A 27483-nucleotide genomic window follows, 5' to 3' on the forward strand; every position below is an offset into this window, starting at 1 on the left:
TTTTCCAGTCTTCAACTGTCCAATTTTGGTGAGCTCTTGCAAATTGTAGCCTCTTTTTCCTATTTGTAGTGGAGATGAGTGGTACCCGGTGGGGTCTTCTGCTGTTGTAGCCCATCCACCTCAAGGTTGTGCGTGTTGTGGCTTCACAAATGCTTTGCTGCATACCTCGGTTGTAACGAGTGGTTATTTCAGGCAAAGTTGCTCTTCTATCAGCTTGAATCAGTCTGCCCATTCTCCTCTGACCTCTAGCATCAACAAGGCATTTTCAGCCCACAGGACTGCCGCATACTGGATGTTTTTCCCTTTTCACACCATTCTTTGTAAACCCTAGAAATGGTTGTGCGTGAAAATCCCAGTAACTGAGCAGATTGTGAAATACTCAGAACGGCCCGTCTGGCACCAACAACCATGCCACGCTCAAAATTGCTTAAATCACCTTTCTTTCCCATTCTGACATTCAGTTTGGAGTTCAGGAGATTGTCTTGACCAGGACCACACCCCTAAATGCATTGAAGCAACTGCCATGTGATTGGTTGATTAGATAATTGCATTAATGAGAAATTGAACAGGTGTTCCTAATAATCCTTTAGGTGAGTGTATACTGTATATTAGTTTGCACTCATTTGGCACTTTACTAGGAATACTATGGTCCTAATAAAGCAACAAATGTGGTTTTCTGTTGTTGTGGCCAATCCGCCTCAAGGTTCGACAAGTTGTACATTCTGAGATGCTATTCTGCTCACTACAATTGTACATTGTAGTTGTGAGTTGTTGTCTGAGTTACTGTAGCCTTTCTGTCAGCTCGAACCAGTCTGGCCATTCTCCGTTGACCTCTCTCATCAACATAGCATTTCCATCTGCAGAACTGCCAATCACTGGACGTTTTTTGTTTTTGGTGTGAAAATCCCATGAGATCATCAGTTACAGTAATAATACTCACATTGGCTCGTCTAGCACCAAAAATCATGCCACGGATGAAATCAATGAGATAACTTTTTCCCCATTCTGATGGCTGATCTGTATCTGCATGATTTTATGCATTGCTGCAGCCAAACGATTGGCTGATTAGATAATCGCATGATTATGTAGGTGTACAAGTGTTCCTAATAAAGTGCTCAGTGAACGTATATACGCATATTAACTTTATGTGGAAAGATGGAAAGAAAACATTTTCCAATGGAGTAAGAAAAATCTACTTAAAGTTAACGAATATTCTCTAAAAACAAGTCTAAATGTAGCTTGTTTTATGCATGCGTGTGGTTGTTAGGTCTGTGAAACACACTGTATGGGAGTGGTGTGGAATGTGAATGAGAGACAGCGCTGCATGGCTTTATAACACTCTAATGAAGAGAGGAAGTGATACCAGAGGAATGCACTGTCATTAATCCTAACACCCAATTCAAGCCCTCTGTTTCTCTCTCTCTCCTGCTCTCTGCATTTGTCCTCTAGCTCTATTTTCTCTTTCAATCTCTCTTTTCAAGTTTGTCAGCTTGCTCGACAATTTTGGTCCTCCCTCCACCTTCTTTATTCTTTCCTCCCTTTGTTAGTTTGTCTCTACTTCCAGCTTTCCTTTTGTCTTGCTTACTCTAATATGCCCACACACACAACACACAGCATAATTTCCTATTTACAGTGACAGAGACAAAGGAATGCTTTGAGGTCTTTTATTGACTTTGTTTTTCTACAAGGCCATCGATACCCGTATAGCACACAGATAGCATTTGAACGAGAATAAAGCTGTGTTACTTATGACATTTATCAAAGAGTTTATCGATCTGTAGATAGTTTACAGATGTGTTTCCCTAAAAGGCCCTATCAATATAAGCGCTCAACTCAGAGTATCACAAATCAAAGTAATGCCCTTAGCGATAATCATACATGCTCTTAGCAAAGCATTATGAGGAAGAAACACAAGGCTTTCATGTGACAAATAGGACAAACAAGCTATGATGTGCTGAGAGAATTAAAACTACCTTGTTCCTAAGAAAATAGAGAGCAAGCATTTCACACTGTGTCCTAACCAGCAATGGGAAATGAGACATTTTGTTGGGCGCTTGGTTTCTACTTTGTTATTACACTGATTTCTGGAATACTTGATTCTGATTGGTCAACCACAGCATTCTGCCCTCAACCAATCAGAGAACTGCAGCAAACAAACCACATCAAAAGAGCTCTGCAGTGACCACCCATTCCCAAGAAGCACTGCGAATGATGCAATCGAGTCAGTCTCTCTACACTCTCAAACTTCTTGCATATTTGTATATATCTGAATATTTTGCAGTACAATTAAAATGTATAATGTATGTACTTACAATCAAAAACTTTAAATAAATTGTTGAATATATTTCCATAATTTTTCAAATGCATCATTTGCAATGCTTCAATGGATTCTAGTTCAGTCCTAAATTAAAGATGGTAATTTTCAAAAGGATTTTCAAATGCTTTTTTAATTTTTTATTTTTTCAAATCAAAATTTGTAATGTTGTGATTCACCTTGGTGCTGGTTGGTTTGGTTCAACTCTTTGAAGAAGGATTTTTTAAATCCCTAAGGAAAAAGACTTAAGACAGCAGAAAAAGAGGCCAGGCACTGATGCACATTTTGTAGACCTGCCCGCAATAACAACTTATTGGTCCACAGTTGTGTAATAAAAAATTAAATATGTATTCCGGTTGGCTGTAGTTTCGTCACTTAGCAAGGCATTTTCACTTTCAGTGAGGACAGAAAAATGACTCAACTCAGAAAACCTTTTTTTTCTATGACAAAGTGTTATTCTCTGCTTTTCAAAAATATAAAGGACAGACAGGAGGAAGAAGGTCAAGAGACACTTTTAAACACATGATACTTCAAACAAGTGTCTCCTCATCATGCTCTCCCTCATCCTTTCTCTTCTTGTCTCTTGTTTTCTATCTTTCCTGACCAATTCCTTTAATCTCACATAAGTGGCAGGAACCCTGTGGCAGCATTCAAGCTCATCCCGGGGAATCGCCACATTCCACTCTCCTCCATTTCTCCATTTTATCTTCTTCTATCTCTCCACATCTCTCTCTTCATCACAGTCTGCCCAGGGGCCAATCACTCGCAATCAGCCGCAATAGCACGCTTGATCAGAGGGGAAAGTTAACGTGGATCCTCTAAAAGGAGATTAACACAGTTTTGTCATCTTCTAAACATGTTCCATAAAACAACAGTGGGAGGGAGAGGTTTAGAAAGACAGGATGAGCTCAGGGAGAGGAGATGTAACACTGCAGGTCATGACCTCCATGGGACAGCCTGCTTTAATGAGGTGCATTGGAGAGGAAGGATGGGAATTAGAGATGGAAGCTTCATTTGATCAGCTTTGGTTCATCATAATGCCTGCTAGAGGACAGAGTTAATTGAAAATGGTTCTTGTGAAGCTTAAACGCGACCACGGTAGGGGTTTGGAGGTGCGATTCGAAATCAGAACACTCTTTAGGCTTGTTTATAAGTGAATGCACTCAATGACTTGTACCACTTTTCTCAAGCACTTAAGACACCTAACACCCTCCACCTGCTTTAGAGTGTTTTCTCAGTCCCATACCCTTTGGAGGATGACCAGCTGTCCCATCCCTTACTATATCCTTCATACTAGGTCCCCATGAGACTTTTCTACCAGTTCCTGATCTCCATTCCACATACAGCTCTAGTCCCCCCTATAGATCTGACCTTTCCACTCTCACTCCATGGAGCCTATGACCACTGGGCTGGACAATTATTGTCTCATTGTTCACAATTGGCGAGATGAGCTTACTGCCTGTCAAATAATAGGGTCTTAATTACCAGCCAATGCCCCAATATTCAGGGTCAGTGCTCTCGTCCTACCGTCCACCACCGGGACAATGTTCTCCTCAATGGAGACACCAACTCAGATGGAGCTCTGAATGCTTTTTATGGGCTTTAGACCTTAAAACAGTCATCTGTTGTCCTCCATATAAAGAAAAGCACAGGATGGAGATGAGGACAAAAGAGGATCGGGGGTTGGAGTGAATGAATTATGGAATTCCACAATATATACACCAATTTCTGAGTACTGAAAGATGTACGCAGGACAAAAGGGCATAAATTGGATGAGCGTATTTAGAAGGTACTTGGTTGGAAACATAAAAAGCTTTAAAGATACTCACAAAGATAAAGCTTTAAAGATAATAAAGACAATAAAGATATAAATGGCATCCATTTAGACAATCACAAATAAAGAAATGGCGTACAAAGAGGTAAGACTGCAGGAAAAAATAAATAGCAATAAAAGGAAAAAAATCAGAGAGAGAGAGACCGGAAAATAAGTGAGAATTTGGGCTTCAGCACTGGGTGGTCTCTGAGTTGTCCACTTGGAAATCCTACACTGACTTAAATCTGCCAGGTTATATTTCTCCATCACACACACACTAACGAGGTGAGATCTTTTTCCTCCACCACCACATGTTTGCTCACACCCTGAGCCTCAGAGCAGGAAGCAATGAAAAATAATTAATCCAAAATGCACAACAATGATTACAGCTCAGAAACTCAGTACAGCATGGTAAATGTGACAGATAAATTGATTAACAATTGTAATGACATTTTCAGCATCCTGGACAGTTTGGCTGTTCCCCCAGAACAAAAGAGGGAATAGTCTCTCTTTCACACACTCAAAAGCAACAACCCACATACACTAGCTCACTTGCTGATGGCAGAGAAAGTGAAATCAAGATTTGCAGGCTTTCCTGAGGCTAATGGCTAACATACTGTATTTATGACACTTGCTAATCTCTGTAGACACTGCTCAGGTGGATTAACAGCTAAATCCACTTGATACACACACATACATTAGCCAGGTTCATTATCAAGTTACCAGGTCATTTTGGAATTCTTGGTCTTTTCATTACAAATGTCTTTTAGCCTTTTCATGCCTCCTTGTTCTCTTAACTACTTCTAGAACAGCATTGTCCCAACCTTTTTTGCCAAAAGTATCTCCACAGCACCCTCTGGAAGGCTCAAGTACCCCTTCATTGACAGACACACACACACACACACACACACACACACACACACACACATGTTGTGTTTCCATGTTTTATGGGGACTTTCCATAGACATAATGGTTTTTATACTGTACAAACTTTATATTCTATCCCCTAAACCTAACCCTACCCCTAAACCTAACCCTCACAGAAAACTTTCTGCATTTTTACATTTTCAAAAAACATAATTTAGTATGATTTATAAGCTGTTTTCCTCATGGGGACCGACAAAATGTCCCCACAAGGTCAAAAATTTCAGGTTTTACTATCCTTATGGGGACATTTGGTCCCCACAAAGTGATAAATACACGCTCACAAACGCACACAAACACACATACACATACACATACGCTCTGAGCTGAATTTCATAAAAATATATATTTTTTAAAAAAAAAACCTTTGACTTAAGAAACACCTTTAAACCTTTTAGTAAAAATCTGCCTTCATATTATAGTTGACCCTTGCCTTGATGTATGCCAGTGTGGATTAATTATGTTCGCTTGTGTACACAAGAGCTGTAACAAAAATATGATAATAATACAAATAAAATTCACAATTGATACTTGTTTAAAAAAAAATTGAAAACCTCTGCAAGAAAAAAAAAAACTAAAACAAACACTATTTGCACAATTATACTTTTTTAAATCTTATCGTTACTGAGATAGAGACTTTGTGAGAATTTACTTGTGTGAAAAGTAGCCCCGCTCCCCCTTATATATTATTATCATACTGGTCATTACCCACCCTACTCTACATATATCAGGATCAGACAATATGGATAACCCATATTGATAGAGAAATACTTAAAGAGAAAAATAAAAGATGATTATCATTTGTGCCCTCTAGCACGAACACACCAATTCCCTCATTGATCGGTTCCCGCCTTCATCTGTTTATTAATTACGCCTGCAGTGACTAATATGCCTTGAGCCACTCGCTGCATGCAAACATTGCTCATTGCTGCCATTTGTGTGTGTGTGTTGACTGTGTGATTGACAGTGGCCCTAAACCCCGAGAAGCTCGTTTGTCACTAAGGGTGCCAACCTGCGTCAAAGCTTACTGGCTTTAATCTCCACACATTTGCTCAGGCTTTATTTATCGCTCTCTGTTGTCAACCCTCTTCTTTTCTGTTTCTTCTTTTAAGTACCTTTCTTCTGCCCTCTTGTTCCCTCTCTGATTCCTCCAAACTGTCAAAAGTTACCTCAAACTTTTCTAAAGACAGTCCCAAGGTCTCACTGAGGTGAGGTATGGCGGTACAGCTAGAGGCGAACATGCGTTAACCTTTATATGCAAGAGTTCCACTCTGAGGTAAATTATAATGTGGCCATCTGCCATACAAAATGTGTGTGTGTTTGTGTGTGCACAGGTTTTGCTTTTACTTGTGAGGGCCAGATTTTTGAAAATATCCTTACTAATAAGGTGAAACATGTCAAAAAGAGCACACATTCACACACACACACACACACACATTCTTGCAAGGACATATGAAGTGTTTCTAACTATTTAAAATGCTAAAAAATCATGCATGGATAGGTTTCTCTGCAGGTTAGGTTTAGCAAATATCATCACCTCAATATAAAAACCATGACGTCTATGAGATGCCGTCACTAATATAGTGAAACAAACATGCGCGTGGCAGTGTTTTTTAATAAAGAGCTTTGTAAAACAAGGAAGAAGGGGGCAGAGCAGCGTAGACAACATCTCCAGGGTTGGTCTTTCTGCATCTGACAGGAACTCCACCAACACACACAGAAGACATTTCAGGAAGTTCATTCTGAAGGGTTGGCTGAGGCAGGTGACAAGAAAACCCTCTTTACTTTCTGTCTGTCCATTGTGGGGGCAGGGACAGCACAGCTGCAGGGATGTGGAGGTAAAGTCTCTGAGAAATGCAGCTCATTGTCTTGTCTACTGTCCTCTGGGGGGAGCATGCAGCTGAGAGAGGCAGGGGGCCAAACGTCTTACATTCCAAACAATTCCAGCATAGCAAACAAGGAGGAGATGCCTTCCAATGTATGCGAGTGAGTGTGAATATGCGTGTATATGGGACAGCGAGAGTTAACAGTATAGACCTTATTCACATTTTTTATTTTATCCATAAAATAAATCGGGATTATATCCTTATTTACATTTTTGGTGGGAACAACAAAGAGTCTATGAGGGATAGCCATACATTATCTTCAATGGGTTGTATGGTTGTTTAAAGGGTTTTTGGATTGTTCTGCTGAAGAAACATTCTTTCTAAGAAATTTCAATAGACAAAAAACTGTTTCATACAGTAAATGTAACTGAAGAGACGGTAAAAGGGGTCGCACACTGGATGATGCTGGCGGACAACATGGCACATTCTAAAATTCAAAACAATAATTTTCTATGAATGTATGCACATCGGCACTGCCACTCGGTGACTCTGGAAGCTTCTCGAATTTCTGCCGGACCACAGAGCACAACTTGCATAGTTTTGCATTAAATTTGACCCAATTTTTTTTTGATTAAAAAATCTTAAAAAAATTTAAATATTTTTAAGATTATTTACTTTAGCAGTCACTGGATGATATATTATGTATATGTATCTTTAATATAGCCTACACAATGTGTTTTCAATTACAAGTATATCGTTTTGTTGTTTGACAGCTTGAATGAAGCCCATTCATTGTTACAAATTTTATCATTAACATAGCCATATCTAATCATTCAGTTTGTGCAGTTACACTAGTTTTATACACTAACCGGCAAACCCATCAACATCACTTTGATAATTCTTGAAGAAGGGAAAAACCTTGGTATATTTTGTGTGTACTGTTTGCCACCTGAACCACATTGTCGTGCCTTGTGGTTGTGCCGTGACAAGGAGTGACGTGACAAGGCACTTGCACACTGGACGAGAAGCACCACACCCTAAGTCTATCCCTCATAGCCTTGTTTTTTTATTCCCATCAAAAATAAAAGATGATGTTACAGTGAATAAGGTCTATAGGCATCAAAGATATATACTCAAACCTAGGTCTTCTATGTAAGCCCATTCTTAGCTGAGGTCACATACTGTATACACTAGTCTGTTTTCGTTTGAAAACTCCAGTTTCAGATTCCTAACGTCATCGTTTTCCAAAGTATGTGGTAATGGAGAGCCTTTTTCGAAACACTCTTTGGTGGAGGAAAAATGTGATACCCTAATAACCATAACAATGCATACATAACACACACAAACATTGGGCAATGTAGTCCATTGCTAAATAGATTAAAACAGTTTTGATTTTTCTGTATTAAATGAAATATTAAAAAAGTAAAATATTTTGAAATGTAAAGCATATTCATAAACATTTCCCTCCACTCGTCCACCATCTTTGATTATTTTTTTCTCACTGCTTGTTGCCATGTACTCTGTTATTGTCTGTCTATGAAGGCCACATTTAATGTTCCCTTCGAATTTGTACAAAACAAGGTATCTCAGAAGGCAGCATAATTTGGACTCTCTCTCTCTCTCTCTCTCTCTCTCTCACACACACTCTCTCTTTCTCTTTTCTTCACTTTCTCTTTCTCTCTCTCTTTGGGTCTTTTTCCATTGCCTTGCTCCAGAGGGCACAGAATCATTGTCCCCTCATTGCTCAGCCAACTCTTTTCCCTTACTGCAAAAGCTCTGACCCACACTCGCATTTCTGGCACTCCATAAAGTGCCCCCCTCAGCCCTGTCTGTCTCTTTCAACACATCTCAGAGAGCTGAAGGCAGGATACAATCGTTAGCAAACAGCACTCTCTTCAAGCAGGCTTGGCAGTGGGCTCTCAATACCAATGCAGGACTACTATATCAAATTCTGCGGAGGGGTTGGGGCGGGTCCATCCTGCCTGAACTCTGGCTAAGTGGTGCTCACTTGAAGAGCTGACACCAGCGAGAACGGGTCGTGTCCCATCCATTAGTATTGTTCGGCAGCCAGACCGAAGCGACTGCAAAGGGCTACTTTGGGCTGGGCCACAGCCAGTACAAGCGGGACGTGCTTCGACAACACATGGTGAAGATGAAAGGGAGAAATATTCCAAATTTATTTTTTCTTTTAAAGAAATAATCCATAAGAGGCTGTGCATTACAGTTATTTCACTTTTATAATACAACAGCAACAATAGCAACAGTAATATGATAAACAACACAGATGTTCAATAAACATTACATTTATAATTAATAATTAGCAGAATATTTTTTTTTATTATTATATATTCATATAAAGTGTTATATTCATTACCCTAATTGAAAGATGTTTGTGCTATAGAATATGCAGTCACAGGTGTGTGTTTATAATCAATGGCTTTGAATATGGGTCATCCAATCAGATTTTACAGTAGGAATTCGTATTATAGGGAAAATGTAAAGCTGCAATTTTGTGTTGAATTCTTATCACCTTTTTTTTTTTTTTAGAGCTGTGGTCTAGCAGCACATATGGTCCAATATGGCACTTATGCAGTGAATGCAAGTATGAATCTGACTTCAGTATCATTTCCTAAACCCATTCTCCTGCATTTCCTGCTCTCTCTGTTCTGTTCCTTTCAATATAGGTCCCAAAATGGCCAAAATAACCAAGAAAACCTCTATGTAAAGCTTCAAAAATGACCGAGGTCTGTAAGTTATAAGAAGCAATCAGTTTTCCCATTTCTCGCTCCTACAGTGATATTATTAAGGTAGCAGTAGCTATTCTACAGTTCTTCTGTTAGGATCACGGTGAACACAGATAAATGAGAAGGTCTGTACGCTGCTAGTAGATGCCAGAGAGGGTTGTTGCCCCTGGGTAAGGATAGAGAGGTAGGTAGAGAATGAGAGGGAAAAGGAGAGATAGAAAAGGCCCTTATTGATTCAGGGAGCTTTTGACATGCTAATGTTTTTGCTGTCGGCTTTGGTCCCCCACCTCATCTCAGCCAAGGTCCTTCAAAGGGAGGCTGCCACACAAAGACAGGGAGAATGCACTGTGCTGCCCATTGAATGGACGCTCTCGCTTTGCAAGCAATCTGTGCCTTAAAAATGCCAGCACCAAGCTCATGACATGGAGACCATTGCACACTGAAGAAACAGGCTGTCTCCTCAAAAATTACAAATTGAGTGGATTAAATAAATCAATGAGCCACGAGAGGCCATGCGCTACAGTGATTTTACCACTGCAAATTAAATTGCCTAGGTTTTAACCACAGTAAAATCTGTGTATTTATTGCTTTTATAAAATGGCAGCAACAGCAGTATGATACAATAAACCAATGTTCAATAAACAATTATAGAGCTGTTCAGTCGTTACGTTAATTTGTAGGAGAACCAAGTCCAATCTGTCATGGGTTTCCACGGATTTTCCTATGGGTTTTTAGAATGGGGTTTTTCAAATAATCAGTAAAATAAGGTCTGTGGTAAACATTACTTGACAATACATACCTTGGCGTCAAAATTCACTTTGAGGTATAAAGGAGTGTAATTTATGTTGTAGAACAAAACGTCCATGTAGCGTCAAGTAATGTTTGCTGAATGAATGGAGAATTCTTTTCCGGGTTTTTGGACTACAAACTGAACAGCATTTTACTTTTACTATTGTTTTCAATTATGGTTCCCATTACCATAACAGTCTTTTTTTTATTTTACTGCATTATACAGTAAAAAATACAAATTATAAATGTATTTAAATCTGGAAAAATGAAAGACAGTACAAAGTGAGTACTAATACTATGGTGTACTGTATACATATTTATACCATTTAAATTATATATATATATATATATATATATATATATATATATATATATATATATATATATATATATATATATATATATATATATAAATTCTCATTGCATTAATTATAATATTATAATCATATTTTTCTGCATTACGGTAATGAGAACTGAAACACGAATAAGCTTCATTTTCTTTATGCAAAAAGTTATTTCTTATCTTTCTTTTGAATTTTGGTGTACAATTTGACCAGGAAATTTTCTTGACAGGCTTCATGAGAATCACTTATAGGTGATGCTTCAATCACATCTTGTTGAATAAGATTGATTATATGTAACAAACAAGAGCCAAAGCAGTAACAACTTACAGATAAAATAAACTAAAATTACAATTATATTAGAGAATACATTGGTTCTCTTGCAGAAGTAGGCCTACAGTTGACACAGCGCAGGAATTTATCAGATATACGGAATGCATATTCAAACGACTATGGGTTGTGGTTACTGTGAACGCCTAAGCCACAGGCTGAATATATGCGTGTCGTGCACGCTGCGGTCACATACTTGTGCCTCAGAGTAGAGGTGTTCTGTGTTTTCAGATTAATATCCAACAGGGCCATTAAAGGGTAAATGTGTCAACACCATGGCAAAGATGACTGAATTACACTTTGAAGCACACTCTTTCTCAAATTCATGCTTTTATTTTTGTCATGTATGTTAGTTTTTTAAGGTTGAGTAGTGCTAATATAAGTCTGAGAAAGAAGTCTGTGTGTATGCACACAAATATGATTGGAGTTAAAAGGTTAACTTTTTTTTATCATTTACTCACCCTCATGTTGTTCCAAACCCATATGACTTTCTTTCTTGATGAGAAACGTTGAGACATTTTAAAGCTGCTCTTATTTCCAAACAATGAATTTGAACGGGACTGAGGCTGTCATTTTGCCTTACATCTCCTTTTGCGTTCCAGTGAAGAAGAAAAGTCATTCAGGTTTGAAATAGCCTGAGGGCGAGTAAATGATCACATAATTTGTACTGAAACACATTTTTGCTTGAACTGTCCCTTTAAGAAAGCATACTTGACTTGATTCAGTGAGCCACATGTGTAAGAGGACCCATACAACATTTGTAATCCTGTTAAGAGTCGTTCATACAGCAGAGGAGTGTTTTCTAATTATAAAATGCTCGAGCCGGGTTCCATACTTGCATATTGGCTTAACCGTATAATAGCTTTTGGTGAAATATGGAGCAACTTAGTGAAGAAATCTTTTCATGAAGTGAGTGCTATGTTAATATCAACAAATGCAACTACTGCTAATGGGAAGTCACTTTAACTAAACAAAAAGTAAGCTCTCAGATTACTGTCTTCTTTCTACCCAACACTTGGTTAAATATATTGTTTTTATCTTGTAGTGCCTGCTTTTTACATGAGGGAACATACATTATTTACAGAGCAGAGTGGGGAACTATAGTTTGCCAAGCAAAGCTACAAAATACAAGGGGTGTAATGGTTCTCGGGAAAAAACGAACCGTACGGTTCACCACCCACGGTTCGGTAAGCACTGGCACCGCGGTTCACCTCAAGTTTAATGACTAGAGCACAAGGTTTGGTGAAGAAAACAAAGTGTCAAAAAAGCACAGTTACAACCTCCGCTATTGCACCTGTATGGCTCTGTAGAGGGACGCGCTGCCTGTGTTTCATGTGGGTCAACTTGATGACATCACATTTGTGGACGCGTTGTGGCAAGCGGAAAAATCGAGCCACTGATAGAGAAGCCCCCTGCGTTTCTCCTTTCTGGAAACATTTTCTTTTTGCAGTCAATCACAACAGCGATGGTCTAAAAACATTTACAAAACAGGCACTGTTTGCAGACATCACACTATATGTCGCTCTATATGTCAGTAATGCGCGCAAGGGTTTAAAATGTGCACGCGAGTTCTTCCTTTTTCCTTGCGCTGCTGTAATCTATCGCAAGTGTCAATAAAGCCCTTTAATTAATGCCATTAAAATTCCTTTATAGTAATACATTGATACTTGATTAATCATTTACGCCGACACCACCCAGGGAAAGAGCTCCAGGTGAGCCGAAACGGCACACACTCCCTTTCATTTTAAAGCAGGCACTCAGTGCTAATTTGGACAGACATGAAACAATAACTAAAGTGTTTGGGGTGTTCATTGCCATATTAGGGATATCCACGTATGATTAAAATACTCGAGCAGCATTATCACAACAACCCTTCTCGTATCCATTTTAATAGCAAGGTTATTCCTTTTATAGTGATGTACAGCTTCCTAATATTGAATATATATTGAGATCAGTTTGAAGTGCACTTTATGTTAAAACATGTAGCGTAATAGTGCAGGTATTAAGGACAAATGATGATTTAACAATTAGAGAAAATTATTTTTTTGAAGTTAAGGACCCTGACAAAAATTAACCATGGTTTTATTATAGTAATATTGTAGTAACCATGACTGCTATCACCATGGTTTACTGAGCAAAAATCATGAATTTTATACAATTAACCATTAGTTTCCATATAGTAACCATGATTTTACTAAATATTGTAACCATGACAGTAACCATGTTGATTTTGTGATTACTGTTGTAAAACCATGATTTTTATTAAGGGCAGACCTGTTGAAGTGAATTAGAGAATTCTTTGGATTTGGCAGTAATATTTTTTTCTGAACAAAGCACATACCGCACCGAAACCGTGACCCTAAAACCGTGATACAAATGAGAAATTTGAACCGTTACACCCTCCAAAATAAAATGTAGCTACCTTACAAGGTATTAACAAAATTAGCTGACTAATTTGAAGCTATTCAATCAGGCAATACATTTGAAAATAATAGCCTGCATGATATCGAAGTAGAGAACTATTTACAATACATATGCATGCTCAAAACAATGTGATGTGAGAGACGACAATCTACCTTTTCATGACGTTATGCCACTAAATGTAGCTTGTCTCTGGAAAAGCTGTTTTTAAAAAACAGCTGAGCTACTAACTACTGAACATTGTTCACTATCATTATTCTGTGATGCCAACATTACTATTTGATGAAAACAAATTACCAAGTAACAATGTGCAGCTGCATTTTAATTCTGCTACATAAGGCTTGTATTCCTTTATATTTTCCGAAACATTCTGTGAGATTTACGTTCACAGAAGTGTTTCAGCAAACGCTCTTCATCCTCCCCTCCCTCTCTTCTGCTTCTTTCTCTCAGTGCTAACAAAGACATAAAGCCAAAACTAATTGCATTCAGTGACAAACCAAGTGGCTTTTTCCACAGCAGCTGGTCAGAGAGACCAATCCAATCCAGCGAAACACCACGAATGAAATAAACCCTTAAGTCTAATGGCGAGTATTAGATCGAGCCATGCTTCAACCCCTCCAAATAATTACCAGTATTAATGTGCATTGTTAAGTCACCGACGTGACCCCTCTGGGCTGATCACTAGTGTTGCCTTGCATTGTGGAAACAGGTCTGCTGACCCCCAAAATAATCCCATTACTAAGTCTGTCTTTTCTCCAGCTCCTGTTCTTGTGGACACACTCTCAGCTAATTGACATCTGTTAACGGACGTCCTATCAGAGCTCTTTATAGAAGTGCAGAGAGAGAGTTTTCCAAAGGGCACTCCAGTCAGGAATCCCTGAGTACAAATGTTTGCGCAACAGAGTGTCCACACAGTCGGGCAGTTAAAAAACTGCTTTTGTGTGCTTTAATGCGTTTATTTTATTGATGTTTGCATATAGTTCACCCAAAATGTATAATTCTGTCATAATTTACTAACCCCTGTGTTGTTCCAAACCCTTATTGAACACAAAAGATAATGTTAGGTGGAATGTTTTCCTCAGTCTTCATTCACTTTTATTGTATGGGGGAAAATCATTTGGGTTTAATGACAAGTAAATGAAGGCAGAATTGTCATTTTTGAGTGAGCTATCCCTTTAAAGGTGAAGTGTGTAATTTTTTGCAACCAATCCCAGCTTAATGTGCAGAGACAACTATAAGTAAACCATTTGTAGGTTGATACCAACAAAACAAAAAAAAGAGTATACACTGACTTTAGTGCAATCAAAACATTGCTCTATTTTTTTGAGCATCCCAACCAGCCCGACACATAAACATTAGTTCAACCAGTGGTGTAAGTTAGGGGGTAGGACTATCTGTTTTTGGCCAATGGTAGCTGGGGGGAATGTACAGGAAAATTGTTTGAATATTTTTACAATTTCATTTGATGACATTAGTGGTGAAGAAATTACACACTCCATCTTCAAGGGTGAAAACAAAGAGTCACTTCAGTTCTTGTCATTCATACTGTAGAGAAAAGGTTTGCTATTTAGTTCAAGCTGGTAGCACTAAGATTAATTTGTGGCATCAATCATCATGAATCAAACCATTCATATTTTGCCTTCATAAACACTTAATTAGTGGAAAAGAACAACTGCATTCATGGGATCCATCTGGTGCATTTGAACTAAAAATTTGGCAGCGTCCAAATCAAACCGAAAGACAAAGGCGCCCAGCAGCCACGCTGACTGTAAAGTTATCCATGCCCCCTTGCATAAAAAAGGTCAGCCACTTAAAAATGACTCTTTCAGAGGAAAATGATGGCTCGGTTATTCTTTGGTTTCATCTCCACCCTGCCATCAAACCCCCCACTGACACCAGTTCAAGCTGACCTTTGAACTCTCTGGGAGGAAGCCAACTTATGGGAGTGAGAAGAGAAAGGATCCATGTACCAACTAACTAGGAGGTTCGAATAAGTAGCTGGGTTGGATGATCGTGAATGCAGTTGATGGATATCTTATCAAATGAACACGGACCCTTTGGCATGAAGCATGTGTGGAGAGCAATGGTTAAATGGATCATGGGTTAATCAGGGAGAATGGGTGGACAGACTCTCATGCAGTGAGTCAATAAGGCTCATCCGCTCTAAAAGATATTTACCCTGGCAAGGGCACGCTGAGACAGCGCTGTCCATGGCACTGTACTGGAGCCGCTTAAGGAGATCTGTGCTCAGCTCAGCTCTTCTGATCTAACGGATCCAGACTGCCACTAATGAACAACGTGTGCCAGACGGTGTAATTAAAATATAATTAAACACCAGAGAGATGAGACTAGCGGTATCAGAATTACTCAAAAGGCAATGCGGGGTAGTTTGCATTAGCGAAAAATGCTTAGCGTGTTGTTTCAATAGTCTTTCTTGCGAAATTATGTGAATTTATCAAGGACACTGAAATATATGAATTAAGTTTAAAATATCCAGAAATAGTTCTTTACAAAAAATCACTAAAGTGGTCCCAGGGTGCAGTGATAATATCAGACGGCAAAACCAAGCTTGATATAAACACTACATGACCAAATGTAAGTGGGTACCCCATTCTAATTTTGGCCATTCCAGTAATTCCATTGAAAACAAATCTTAATGCTAGGCCATACAATGACTTTCAAGAGAATTGTGTGTTACTAACTTTGTGGCAACCGTTTGGGGAGGGACATTTTCTGTTCCAGCAAGACAATGTCCTGTGCACAAAGAGAAGTCAATAAAGAAACGGTTTACTGAGTCTAGAGTGGAAGAACTTGAATGGACAGCACAGATCTGAATCCCATTGTACACATGTGTGTCCACATACTTTTGGCTGTGTAGTGTTCCACAGAATGAATAACTTATTCTTATACCATAATATTTACACAGTACTAAAAGTCAAACTTAAAATTTCCATAATTTGTCTTTTTTCTTTTTATTTAGTAATACAATTAATATATGAATGATGCTAAAATATTAAATACCATGGATCAGTATTTAAAGGGTAATCTTTGGGTAAATTTTTTTATAGAGAGGGATCAAAATTGACATTTTTACCTGCACCTTTCTAAAGTATTTTTTAATGTAGTTTTGCTCCAAAATCATTAAGGAGAATCATAATTGGATTTTTTTTTTTTTTACACTGACATAGGTAAGTCTTTCACTAAAATAAGTTGACTACAGCATCTCTTGTTGCATTATACGCCAGTGGTTGACAAATAATGATAATGAAAAACCCTTTCAGGGATTTTATCGTGCTAATATCCTGTTAACAAGTACACTTACTGAGCACTTTATTAGGAATACCTGTACACTCACTTATCCATGCAATTATCTAATCAGCCAATGTGGCAGCAGTGCGATGCATAAAATCATGCAGATAAGGGTCATGAGCTTCAGTTAATGTTCACATCAACCATCAAAATGGAAAAAAATGTGATCTCAGTAATTCTCACCGTTGCATGATTGTTGGGGCCAGACAGGCTGGTTTGAGTATTTCTGTAACTACTGATCTCCTGGGATTTTAATGCACAGCAGTTTCTAGAGTTTACTCAGAATGGTGCCAGAAACGCCTTGTTGATGAGAGAGGTCAACAGGGAATGGCCAGACTGTTTCGAGCTGAAAGAAAGGCTACGGTAACTCAGTTAACCACTCTGTAGAATTGTAGTGAGCAGAATAGCATCTCAGAATGCACAACACATCGAACCTTGAGGCAGATGGGCTAGAACAGCAGAAGACCATGTCGGGCACTTTATTAGGGCCACAGTGTTCTTATAAGGTGCTCAGTGAGTGTATAATGTTTATGTCTTGTGGCTATTCAAAACTTTTTTGTGCCTATAACATAAAAAAATCTCAATATCCTTTTAGATTCACATTCAGAACAAATTTTGTTCAGAACAAAACTAATCTGTTGTCGGGCCATTTGTCAGCGCATCTTGGTCCTAAGCTAGCAATAGCATGGTGGCATGGGTGCTAACAGTTTGGTTGGGAGGGGGCAATCTCTCACCCTTCCCAACAGTTCTGTCCTTCAGGCCGATTTCCGCCCACAGTGCATCCATCAAAACATGACAACTGAAGAGCTGCGAGCTGTCAGGGGAGCTTCCGTACGGGAGCACCGAATGATGATGGGCAGGAAGAGGTCAAGGAGAACAACACACACGAGCAAGCAATTGCACACATACAGACAGAGAGAGAGAGAGAGAGAGAGAGAGAGAGAGACACGAACTCTTAAGCGATTGAACTCGACATGTGAAGCATGCTTTGTTGAAACCGTCAGGTCTCAGGCAATTCAAAAGATCTGGATTTAATCCTCCGAATCATATTACTGGCATCCAAATGATTTCAAACGTAAACAGTATTCTGCCATTACCACAGAGTGACCCAACCTTCACTCACTCTCCCTGAAAGATGAGCCCCTCATTATCTCACATTAATTTATATATATTTTTTTTATATACTGATTACCATATTACAGTATGAGAAAATGACAGAATTTACATTTTTGGGTGAACTTACCCTATGGAGCTACAAGGTACTACTTGGTATTACCACCACTGCAGTGTCCAAAAAAATATTTTGGTATTTTTTATGGTAATACAACAAAACCTATTTGGGGTGTTTTGGTAGTGTGACCTATTTGCTGAGGGATGAAAACTGACTTGTGCAGGATTAATTTGTAATGACATATCATTGTGCTGTCGATTGCCAGCAATATAAAAAAAAATCTGGATTTATCCATTCAAATCATATTATTCAAATGATTTCAAATGTATACAGCATGCTGCCATGATCACAGGGTGTACAGGATGGACTAAACCTTCGCTTGTTCTCTCTAAAAGGACGATCCGCCCATTGTCTTGGAGAGACAAGTTTGCTGGCTTTGCATTTCATGGACACACAAAATATGCAAATTACATATTTGTTTGATATCAAAGTGCATCTCCTCTCTCTTTCTCTCTATTTCTCTTTCCTGGAACAGCTGACAGTCCATTCACTGGCCATTGCAGGGGCTCATAGGGGGAGAACTGAGGAGGATTGTGACAGGAATCAACATATGTGCTTGGCATCAAAAGCAATAAAGGGAAGCAATGAATATTCATAGGTAGAAGCGTTTTGGCAGACACCGGCTATTGTTTAACAGAGAAAAGAGCAAAAACGATGCACAGATGAGGATGATGAGTCTCATACACCTGACCATAATTATGAGAGAAATGAGATACACACGCAAGCTTTTTGTAATTAGGCACATGTACTGCCCTACAAAGGCAAAACACCGTAACCATAGTTTTAATGTTGAATTTATTTTGTAGTTGTATGCATATCCTTTCAATCTGAGCACATAGTTGAACCAAACCCATAAGTTATTGTCTTTGAGACCAGATTTTCGGTCATAACTCAAAATGTGACAAAAACTGTATGATGCCTTTTAATGAAAGTGTACACATGGGCTAAAATAACATTAAAGAGCAAAGTTTATATGCAAGAAAAATCTGTACCTCAACAATAACTCATGAGAAGACCAATCATTAGCACTGCTAAAGTATGCCAATTTGCATAATATTCGATTAGAACAAAAATGTGCTTTTGTACAGTAAAGTCGATACGTACACTGTTCTCTTAAAAGTTTATCTCGGGTTTCATTCATAAACAATGTCTTGTCAAGCATAGTTTTTCTTCCAGTTACACAAACTGCTGTCTGTTTTTATTCAAAGATCAATGTTTCATATTATCATACACACTTTCCCATCTTTCTCTAGTTTTACAGCCAATTTCCAAAACTGTATTCTCTCTTATTACTTAAATGCAGCGTATTAGTCCACTTTACGTCCGATATTTTGATATATAGCATACCATGGTACTGTTTGATTCCCGTATTCAAATGCCATGGTATTTAAATTATACATTAAGGTACTTCAAAGAATAAAATGGTATAATCATGATGGTAGTGTCATATTGTTTCATCCATTGTATATTTTTGCAGTAATACTTCTGGTATGTATATTTAATCAGGGTATCACAATTTGGCTTGTTTTGCAGAGCCTTAGAGGGATAATCCAGTCAAAAATGAAAATTCTGTCATCATTTACTCACACTCATATTAAACCTGTATGACTTTCTTCCAAAATGACAAAATGAGATGTAAGGCAGATTTGTAGGAAAAAATAGCAATGAAAGTGAATGGTGACTGAGACTTACAAACTACATTACTGCTTAAAATATCTCCTTTTGGTTTGGAATAATGTAATGGTTTGTAATCATTTAAATTTTTGGGTGAACAGTCCCTTTAAGACTGGTTAGAAGGATTTTTCTACATGTTGATGTGCTGTTTCACTACAAAAACTGAGAGTGGGCTGTCATTCTCCCATTGCAGCCTAGCACCTCAGCATGCATTAACACGTTTCCAGATCGTCAGATGCCCACTACCAAGCAGAGATTTCCTCTCTGTCCTCACCTCCTACACAACACAGCAGATGAGCAGTGAGAAAACAACAAACTCTTATAAAGAAGAAAATGGTGAAAAATCCCATGGCCTCATCTCCACTCCATTCACCGATGAAACGGTGTCTATTTTGTGTCCTTTTCTCACTCCTCTATGCTCAAACCTGCCCATCTAGGCTGCAGCTGTCAAAATTTTGACATCTTAATAAATCTCAGCCATGACCCCCGTCTCTTGGGAAGGGGAGGTGGATAAAGCCAAGGGCCACCCCTGACCCTGTCTAGTGTTCCTCCAGTCTCGCCCCCGTCCCCTATCCCGACATCTCAACAATTGGGGAAAGGGTCCCATTGATGCGTTCTGGGGTATGGGGCTTGTATCCCTTATCCTCAATGGGGTTTTTCACAAGGTCCTCGGGACGCCCCATTGAGAAAGTTCTCACCCTCTCATATGCCCTAACATTGAAGATGAACCTCGACGACCCTCCCCTGGCCTTAGCTGCACACATGGACAGTGACTCTCATCTCCTTTCTGGGAGAGAAATCCACCTTTTGAACCCCCTTGTATGAGGAAACAACTGCCTGTTGCTTAGCTGAAGTTTGATGGCTTAATAAGCCATTGACGACAGGACTATGAATAAAGGGATATTGCAGGTTCAATACAAGTTAAGCTCAATTGACAGCATTTGTGGCATAATGTTGATTACCACAGAAAACTATTTAGACTCCTTCCTCATTTCATTAAATAAAAAAGCAAAAATTGTGGCTACAGTAAGGCACTTACAATTTGCCTTCCTGTTTCTAACTACATTTTCTGTAGCCAATCTGTAATAGTTAGTACATTTTGGTGCCTCGACAAGGTTACAAACAACTTCCATGTTTGTTAGTATTTCCACATTATTTTCATTTTAAGATAAAAACATCTGGACATATTAGCCAAAGTGATCAGCACCTTTGTACAGGACAGCTCCCATAACAAAGCACTTAAGTTCTACTTTATAACGAGAAATCAGATGTTCTATATAACAGCTGTCCTATAGAGTTGGGGAAAGTTACATTCAAATGGAGTCTAAAGAGTAGACAAGCACAGAAGAAAACTTCTTGTTCAAGAACTATTTCTGAGGTTATATCTGCTGCATTATGACATATGACAATTTACTAGTCGTCCCAATCTGTCTTTGGATCCTGAGATGGTCTGAGATCATATCCAGCTTTCTCATAGACAACAATATTCCTGCAAATTGTTCCCAGATTACAAACAGGGAAGAATTAGTGAGAACTCCTCATATGTGTGTGTTCTGTGAATATAAAAATTGGCACTGGGGTCCTTGCTAGTCATAATCCACCCCTGAATGCCGGAAAACCATGCCAGCGATTATTATTTTTATTTTTTTTATAAAGGAAGCATGAGTCAAAATACTTTTCAGTGGTAATCAACATTTTGCCACAAATGCAGTTGATTGAATTTAACTTGTATTGAACCCAAAACTTCCCTTTAAGAAAGAAGGAGAAAAAGATGATGGTGGGATGGTACCAGAAGAGAGAGGTGGAATGCACAGGAAATTATTAAAGTCAACAGAATTTTTTCTCTGAAGACAGGCTCCAAATACTTCAAGTGGGATTTATTTTTATTGGTCACTTTTCATATTTAGCAATATCAAATATCAGCCGTTTGCAAACTTTTCAATTTTAACAACACGTAAGTGCCCAGAAATCTTGAAATATAATATCAGCTTTTGGGACTTTGTATGGTTTTTTAATTGATGTGGAGAATTGGGAAATTAAATCTGTAAAGTTTTGGTGACTGCAATTGCCAACGCAGAAATTATATTTCAGATGTATTATAAAACACTCTGTTCCAAATATCTCAAAGTAATGAAATCATTATCGCAAGCCCTAAAGTGATTAAGGTAAAATGCTCTCTGTGTGGAGATGGCCTTCTGTGTTCAGTAAATTCCAACCTCTTGTCTTTATTTCATCATAGCTGAACAGCAAAAGAGAAGCAGAGGGAGAGACACAGAAAGCAAAGGAGCGAGTGGGGAACCCTGTCGCTGCCAGCTAGCTCCGCTAATAAAAGAGTTGCAAAGAAAAAAACATCCCGATGCCAGAGAATGGCCTTTCCCAGTGTACCCCTTAAACCACCCACACAAGCACATCCACAGTTAGACCGCCCGCAGTGAACAACGCCCACCCCCTCAGCCCACAGGAGCACTAAATTACAGCCCGTATTTGTCATGTAATTAGCCCGCTGAGATAGCGCTCATAAATAAAAAGCCAGTGGACTTGCCAGTCGGCCGTTTATCACCCTGCTCAAGCGCTGACCCTCCCCTGGACCAAATACTTTTTTCAAAAAAGAAAGAAGGGGTGTGTTGAAACTGTCTACATGTCCTCTAGCTCTTCCTTTTTGCCTGCACTGACCTCAGCATTACCCCAAACACTATATCACCGCTTTAGTGCCGTATGGCTTGACTATGGACACGGTGAATCAAAAGCCAGCTCACAGAGAGAAATGGCTCTCTGGTGACAGAAGAAATCTATCTGATACTCTCCTTTTCTTCTTTTATCTCTCTAGCTCTTTCAGGCTTGCGCCAATTACGCCTTTTCCCTTTAATGTGAACTGAAAACCATCACACATGCTCTTGAGAGATGGCGAGAAAGCAAACTGCATGAGACTTTTTTAGGGGATTCTGCACATAAACCACATGGCTGTTGCTCCAACAAAATAATTAGCACTAACGTTTTTTATAAGCAAATCCTTGGGGAGGTGTTTTGATATCAAACAGAGCAATTCATAACCATAACCAGACCTTTCAAATAGCAACACTCGCTTAATCAACAGTGATCCACTGAGTGACCAGCTGTCTTCATCTGAGTAAACTTTCACATCCCTGCAGGGACAAGTGCATCCAGGCTAGCTTCAGTTACAATGATCTCATTGTTCTCTCACATTGTAACCTTAAATTATAGAATATACTGCTGTTGGGTGATCTTTTTTTTTTTTTTTTGTGCGGGAGGTGCATCAATCTCTAATCACAACAGATGCATTTCTTTAAACTCAAGCCGCAAGCAAAATTAAGATTGTGCTGGAAAAATCTTGAGCGAATAACTTATCCAAGCTCTTACCTTGGCAAGATCCACCATGTTCCTCATAGCCAGGGTTACACAAACAGTTTCCAATAGGCACCAGCCATTCTCCATCTGCTCCACAGTACATTTTGGGGACCTCCCGTTCTTCCGAATTGTCCACGCAAGATCCACGTACCTCCACTAGAGATGAGGTGTCCGCCCCTGTGGTGGTGTCTGGAAACTGGGCCAGGTTGCGTACGGTGAGGGGGCATTTCTTATAGAAGATCCGTACGGACACTAGAGCAATGCAGGCCCCGACATCCTGGAAGGCCAAATAGAAGCCTTTCCGCGTCAAAATTCCCACATCCCGCACTTCCGTGTTCAGTTTCATAATGCGGTCTCCTATGTCCACCTGCGTGAAGCTCTCATCGGCCGCAATGGTGTCGATTTTGGTGAACTGGTTCTCTCGGATGTACCTCTCTTTGTCATTGTTGGACTCATAGTAGTAGAGGTTAAAGGTCTCCTTGCAGGTTCCCATGACTCCGGGCAGGCTATTGCAGTCACGTAGTGTGAATTTGATCTCAATGTAGATGCGCTGGGCTCCACCACGAGGGATCCAATCTGTCCGGAGCCAGTTGTTCTGGTTGGGTTCCATAACATTGCATACCTGGTATGTCCTGATCGGCGTATTCTTCTCATCCATGATGCTCACCTCTTCCCACTGTGAAAAAGAAACAGAGATAGAGAGAGAGAAAGAGGTAAGCAACAAGAGAGACTTTTGTCTCTGCAGGTGCACACAATTCCAGGCCCAGTGCTGGAGATATTCCACAGACCGACAGCTGCAATAATGCAATGAGTCCACTGATTATGGCATGATGATGAGAATTTAATCACACATCTGTCAGATTCTGTTTACTTATTATCTGCAAGTGCTGCTCCAGTGCTTAACACAAGTAAAGTTTTAAATGCTTAACCTTTACACTACAGTGCATATAAATTCTGTTGTTTAGAAACTTTATGGCCACTCAAAGATCTTGTTGGAGATATTGAAAATGTTTAAAGAAGATTATTGTTTGATTACCAGCTGAACTAGTATAATAAGATTCCTTAAAGCTTAGTCGTACACTGTGTACACATACACATGTGGAGTATACTTTCCAGTATACAATCATTTGTGAATATTTAAAGTAAATTTTAAAGCCCTTAAAACTTTCAAAACAGTTGTTTTAGACAGTTTCATATGTATTAAAGTACTGTTTTACAGTAATAATACATCATTAGTAAAACCCTTGCACATATTCTAAACAAATGCACAGCCTAACTTCCTGGTCACCATTAAGCCCATGTTAGTCCATTGTAATAAAATGGTACCTAAGTTTTTAATGCTTCCTGCTGGTGAGAGTTTAAAATTAGATTTGTGGAATGAAGGAGAGTTTTGAAAAGGCCTGTCATGATCTATGACGCTTTCTTTTCTTCTCGATTTTTTTAATCTCTGTAAGACGTAAGTGTAGAAATCCCAGCTGTCATGTTGATAAAGCTGTACATTTGGCCACGATTGCATGAGGTGGGGGCTCTGCCGGGACCCTGTCAGTCAACTGGGTTGATGAGATAAAGCGACCGAGGAGGAGGACCACATTTCCTCAAACACCAAGTTCGCCATTAAACCTGAAACCAGCCAAAGTGGACACTGAGAGAGAAGAGCAGGCCGACTGAACAAGTACGACGTATTGTGCTGTGATTAAATTAATTGCTGGTCAAATAAAGCCCACAATTTGCTCCAGGATCAATTTAGATATTGCAAACATAGCTACATAATTTGCCGCTTTTCTTGGCATAATAAATGCAATTATAGCCAATTTGTTTTTGTTTTTTGTTTTTAAAGTTGGCAACACTTTACAATGTCCATATTACATTTATTTAATGTAAATATAATTTATTAATATAAAATGTGGCCAAAAAGAAAAAGTAACCTTTTTATGAGCAAATGTTCTTTTGTTGGTCCAGTCGGACATTATTTTTTCAAATTGTAATTTAAAGCTTAAGTAAATCGTATTTATTTCTGCCTCTCCTTAGAAAAGTTAATATAAGGCCACGATTGTGCATGCACAGAAAACATCAAATTCTGAGCACGTAAGACGTCAGGACAAGCAGGCCTATATGTTTCCATTATAGGCCTACTCATTCTTTGAATAATTTGGAAATTAATTATCCTGAGTACAAGCACTAAAACTCGAGTCGTTTCTCAGCCTGCATAAAACATCAAATTATAACGAATGACGCCATTTCATATGTCGGGATTTGTAATTATGAATGTTTGTGAAGGTCTTAATTAGTCTTTGTGTGCCCTTTCAATCCTCTAAAAATTAATGTTGTGCCTCCTAAGCAGTTTTCCATCACTTTTCTGTAGGCCTATGGCACATGGCAAGGCATTAATAATACCCTGTACAGTCCTCTGGTTCACATCTGTTATTTAAAAAAAATATATATTATTAACAAAAAAACGTAAAAGCAACATTTGATCTCCTCTGTGGACTTACCCCTCCTTCCGTGGGACTTGCAACCCATTTCAGTTCGCCTTGTACAGTTCTCGAGTCCAGCAGCGTCACTGCAAAGAGACAAGATGTCACGAGTCACTGATGATGAATGATCAACGTCTAGCATCATTATGACTAGATCAAAGTAACTCTTGAGTCAAAACTTGTTTATGTTGCTACACTTTTTTTTCCGAACTGCATGAGTTTTTTTTTTTTTTAACCACGTATTTCCTTGAAGTAAACTGATTTAGGATTATGTTGTGTATTTGTTTGCTCTTTTACAAGGGTTGTGAATAGTTAATTAATTCAGACGCATATTTGGCCTAAGTATACGGTATATTTTATAGGGTTGCTTGATAATATAATGTTTTAATCAGTAAGACGAGTTTTGCAGGCACAATTAATTCCTTTGAGATAGGAAATATAAGCAGCTGTAATGAATGTTCAGAAGGCGTGTGTTTACAATACGCAATAGCATATCTTTTTATTCCTTTCATTTTTTTTTAATAATTATTATTTCTAAGCGTTTCAGAGTTTATGATTCACTAATAGTTTCGATAAACAGTTAAATTTGGCTTCGTTGTGATTGCGGATGTCCGTGCTAATTCTAGTGGCTCTCATACATTTCGGATGTGTTTAATATATGCTTATGCCCGAACAAATCTAGCTATAATATACTAGAATCCGTCAATTAAAAGCGTGCAGCCAGTGTAATGTGACAGTTCCAGTAGTTTAAGCGAGACCGTTAAATTAGTCTGAATTGCATGTATCATTTGTCTTTTGCGCGTTTCTGATGAATACGCTGAACAAATGCCGAGCATTCAACAACCAAAAAATAACATTGTCGCGAAAACCAAAGTTTCAGCCAATCCGTTAGCAATACACTTAATTGTACATAGTCGTGCATGCACATTTTATGAAAAAGAAAGAAAGAAGCTGAACCAGTGCGTGTTTAGTTCAGTCCAACTAGAGTCCGAGTTTGACTGAACTTCATTTGATGAAAACAACGGCTCAGTCTTCGACTAGGGCTGCGGATTTGAGAACGACAGACACTTGGAGATGCCCAAAGGGACTTTAAGTAAATTGTTATAATTCCTTTTTCGTTCCCCGAAAGTCCTGGGGAAAAAAACTGATGGCATTTAAATAGTGGTCACAATACACCGTTTCAAGTCGTAGCCCCAACGAAAAAACAACAACTCTTGCAGAATTTTTTGCTCATTCGGTTTGGCAATGCCTTACCTTCATTAGGAGGGTAGACCCGTGCGGATAATGCGAAAGTCGTTATCCAAATTGTTAGCGCAAAAGTCGCAGTGAATACAATCGCAGCCATTGGTGTTATTTCGGTGTGCGTCTCCTTCGCTCCGCGAACGGACCGAAGTTGCGTCTATCCCAATGGAATAAGCGTTAGAGAGTGATGCATAGAGCGCTCTGAACAGCGCCAAGGGGCGGATCTTTTTTTTTTTTTTTTTTTGCCTGACGCGGCTGTCACAGCGAGACACCAAAAGTCAACATACTGTCCGCTTGGGTAAATAGCCAGCCCATTTGTCGGGTAGCCTATAGGCTATGGTAAAAGAAGAATGTATAAGTATAAAAAAGTAGGCTATAAAAAAAAATTCCAAGCCTTTGCGTTTTACATAAACGTATACGCGTGTAAGAGAAAAAGAAGATAGGGGCTATTTTAATGCAACGTCTATCATTAACTATGTAGCCTACAGAACATAGATATATGGGAAATACCCTGATCATAATTATTATTGCCGTATACGTCACACATAAAACCGCACTGGTCTTACATGTCCTGAAGTGAAGCTGGACGGTCTCAATAGTGGGAAGAGCAAGGGCGCCTTCTAGTGTTTGCAATACCCACAACACTCAACAAAAAGTGAAACGTTTTCATTCTGTGGAGCTATAA

General features: G+C 38.9%; 1 protein-coding gene across 2 annotated transcripts in view; it reads right to left on the reverse strand.

The window, feature by feature from the left end:
* Positions 1-26964, reverse strand: part of LOC127648700 (ephrin type-A receptor 4-like) — a 55596-nt gene extending 28632 nt beyond the window's left edge. For both annotated transcript variants that reach the window (XM_052133422.1, XM_052133421.1), the window contains exons 1-3: positions 26811-26964; positions 25575-25642; positions 23095-23758 (exon numbers count right to left, since the gene is read on the reverse strand). In XM_052133422.1, coding sequence (XP_051989382.1) covers positions 23095-23758; positions 25575-25642; positions 26811-26901 — 823 coding nt within the window. In that variant the 5' untranslated portion in view covers positions 26902-26964. The remainder of the gene's footprint in view (positions 1-23094; positions 23759-25574; positions 25643-26810) is intronic.
* Positions 26965-27483: the final 519 nt, after the last annotated feature.

The sequence above is a fragment of the Xyrauchen texanus genome, chromosome 9 (genome assembly GCF_025860055.1).
Source record: "Xyrauchen texanus isolate HMW12.3.18 chromosome 9, RBS_HiC_50CHRs, whole genome shotgun sequence".
In the NCBI taxonomy this organism is placed as follows: Eukaryota; Metazoa; Chordata; class Actinopteri; order Cypriniformes; family Catostomidae; genus Xyrauchen; species Xyrauchen texanus.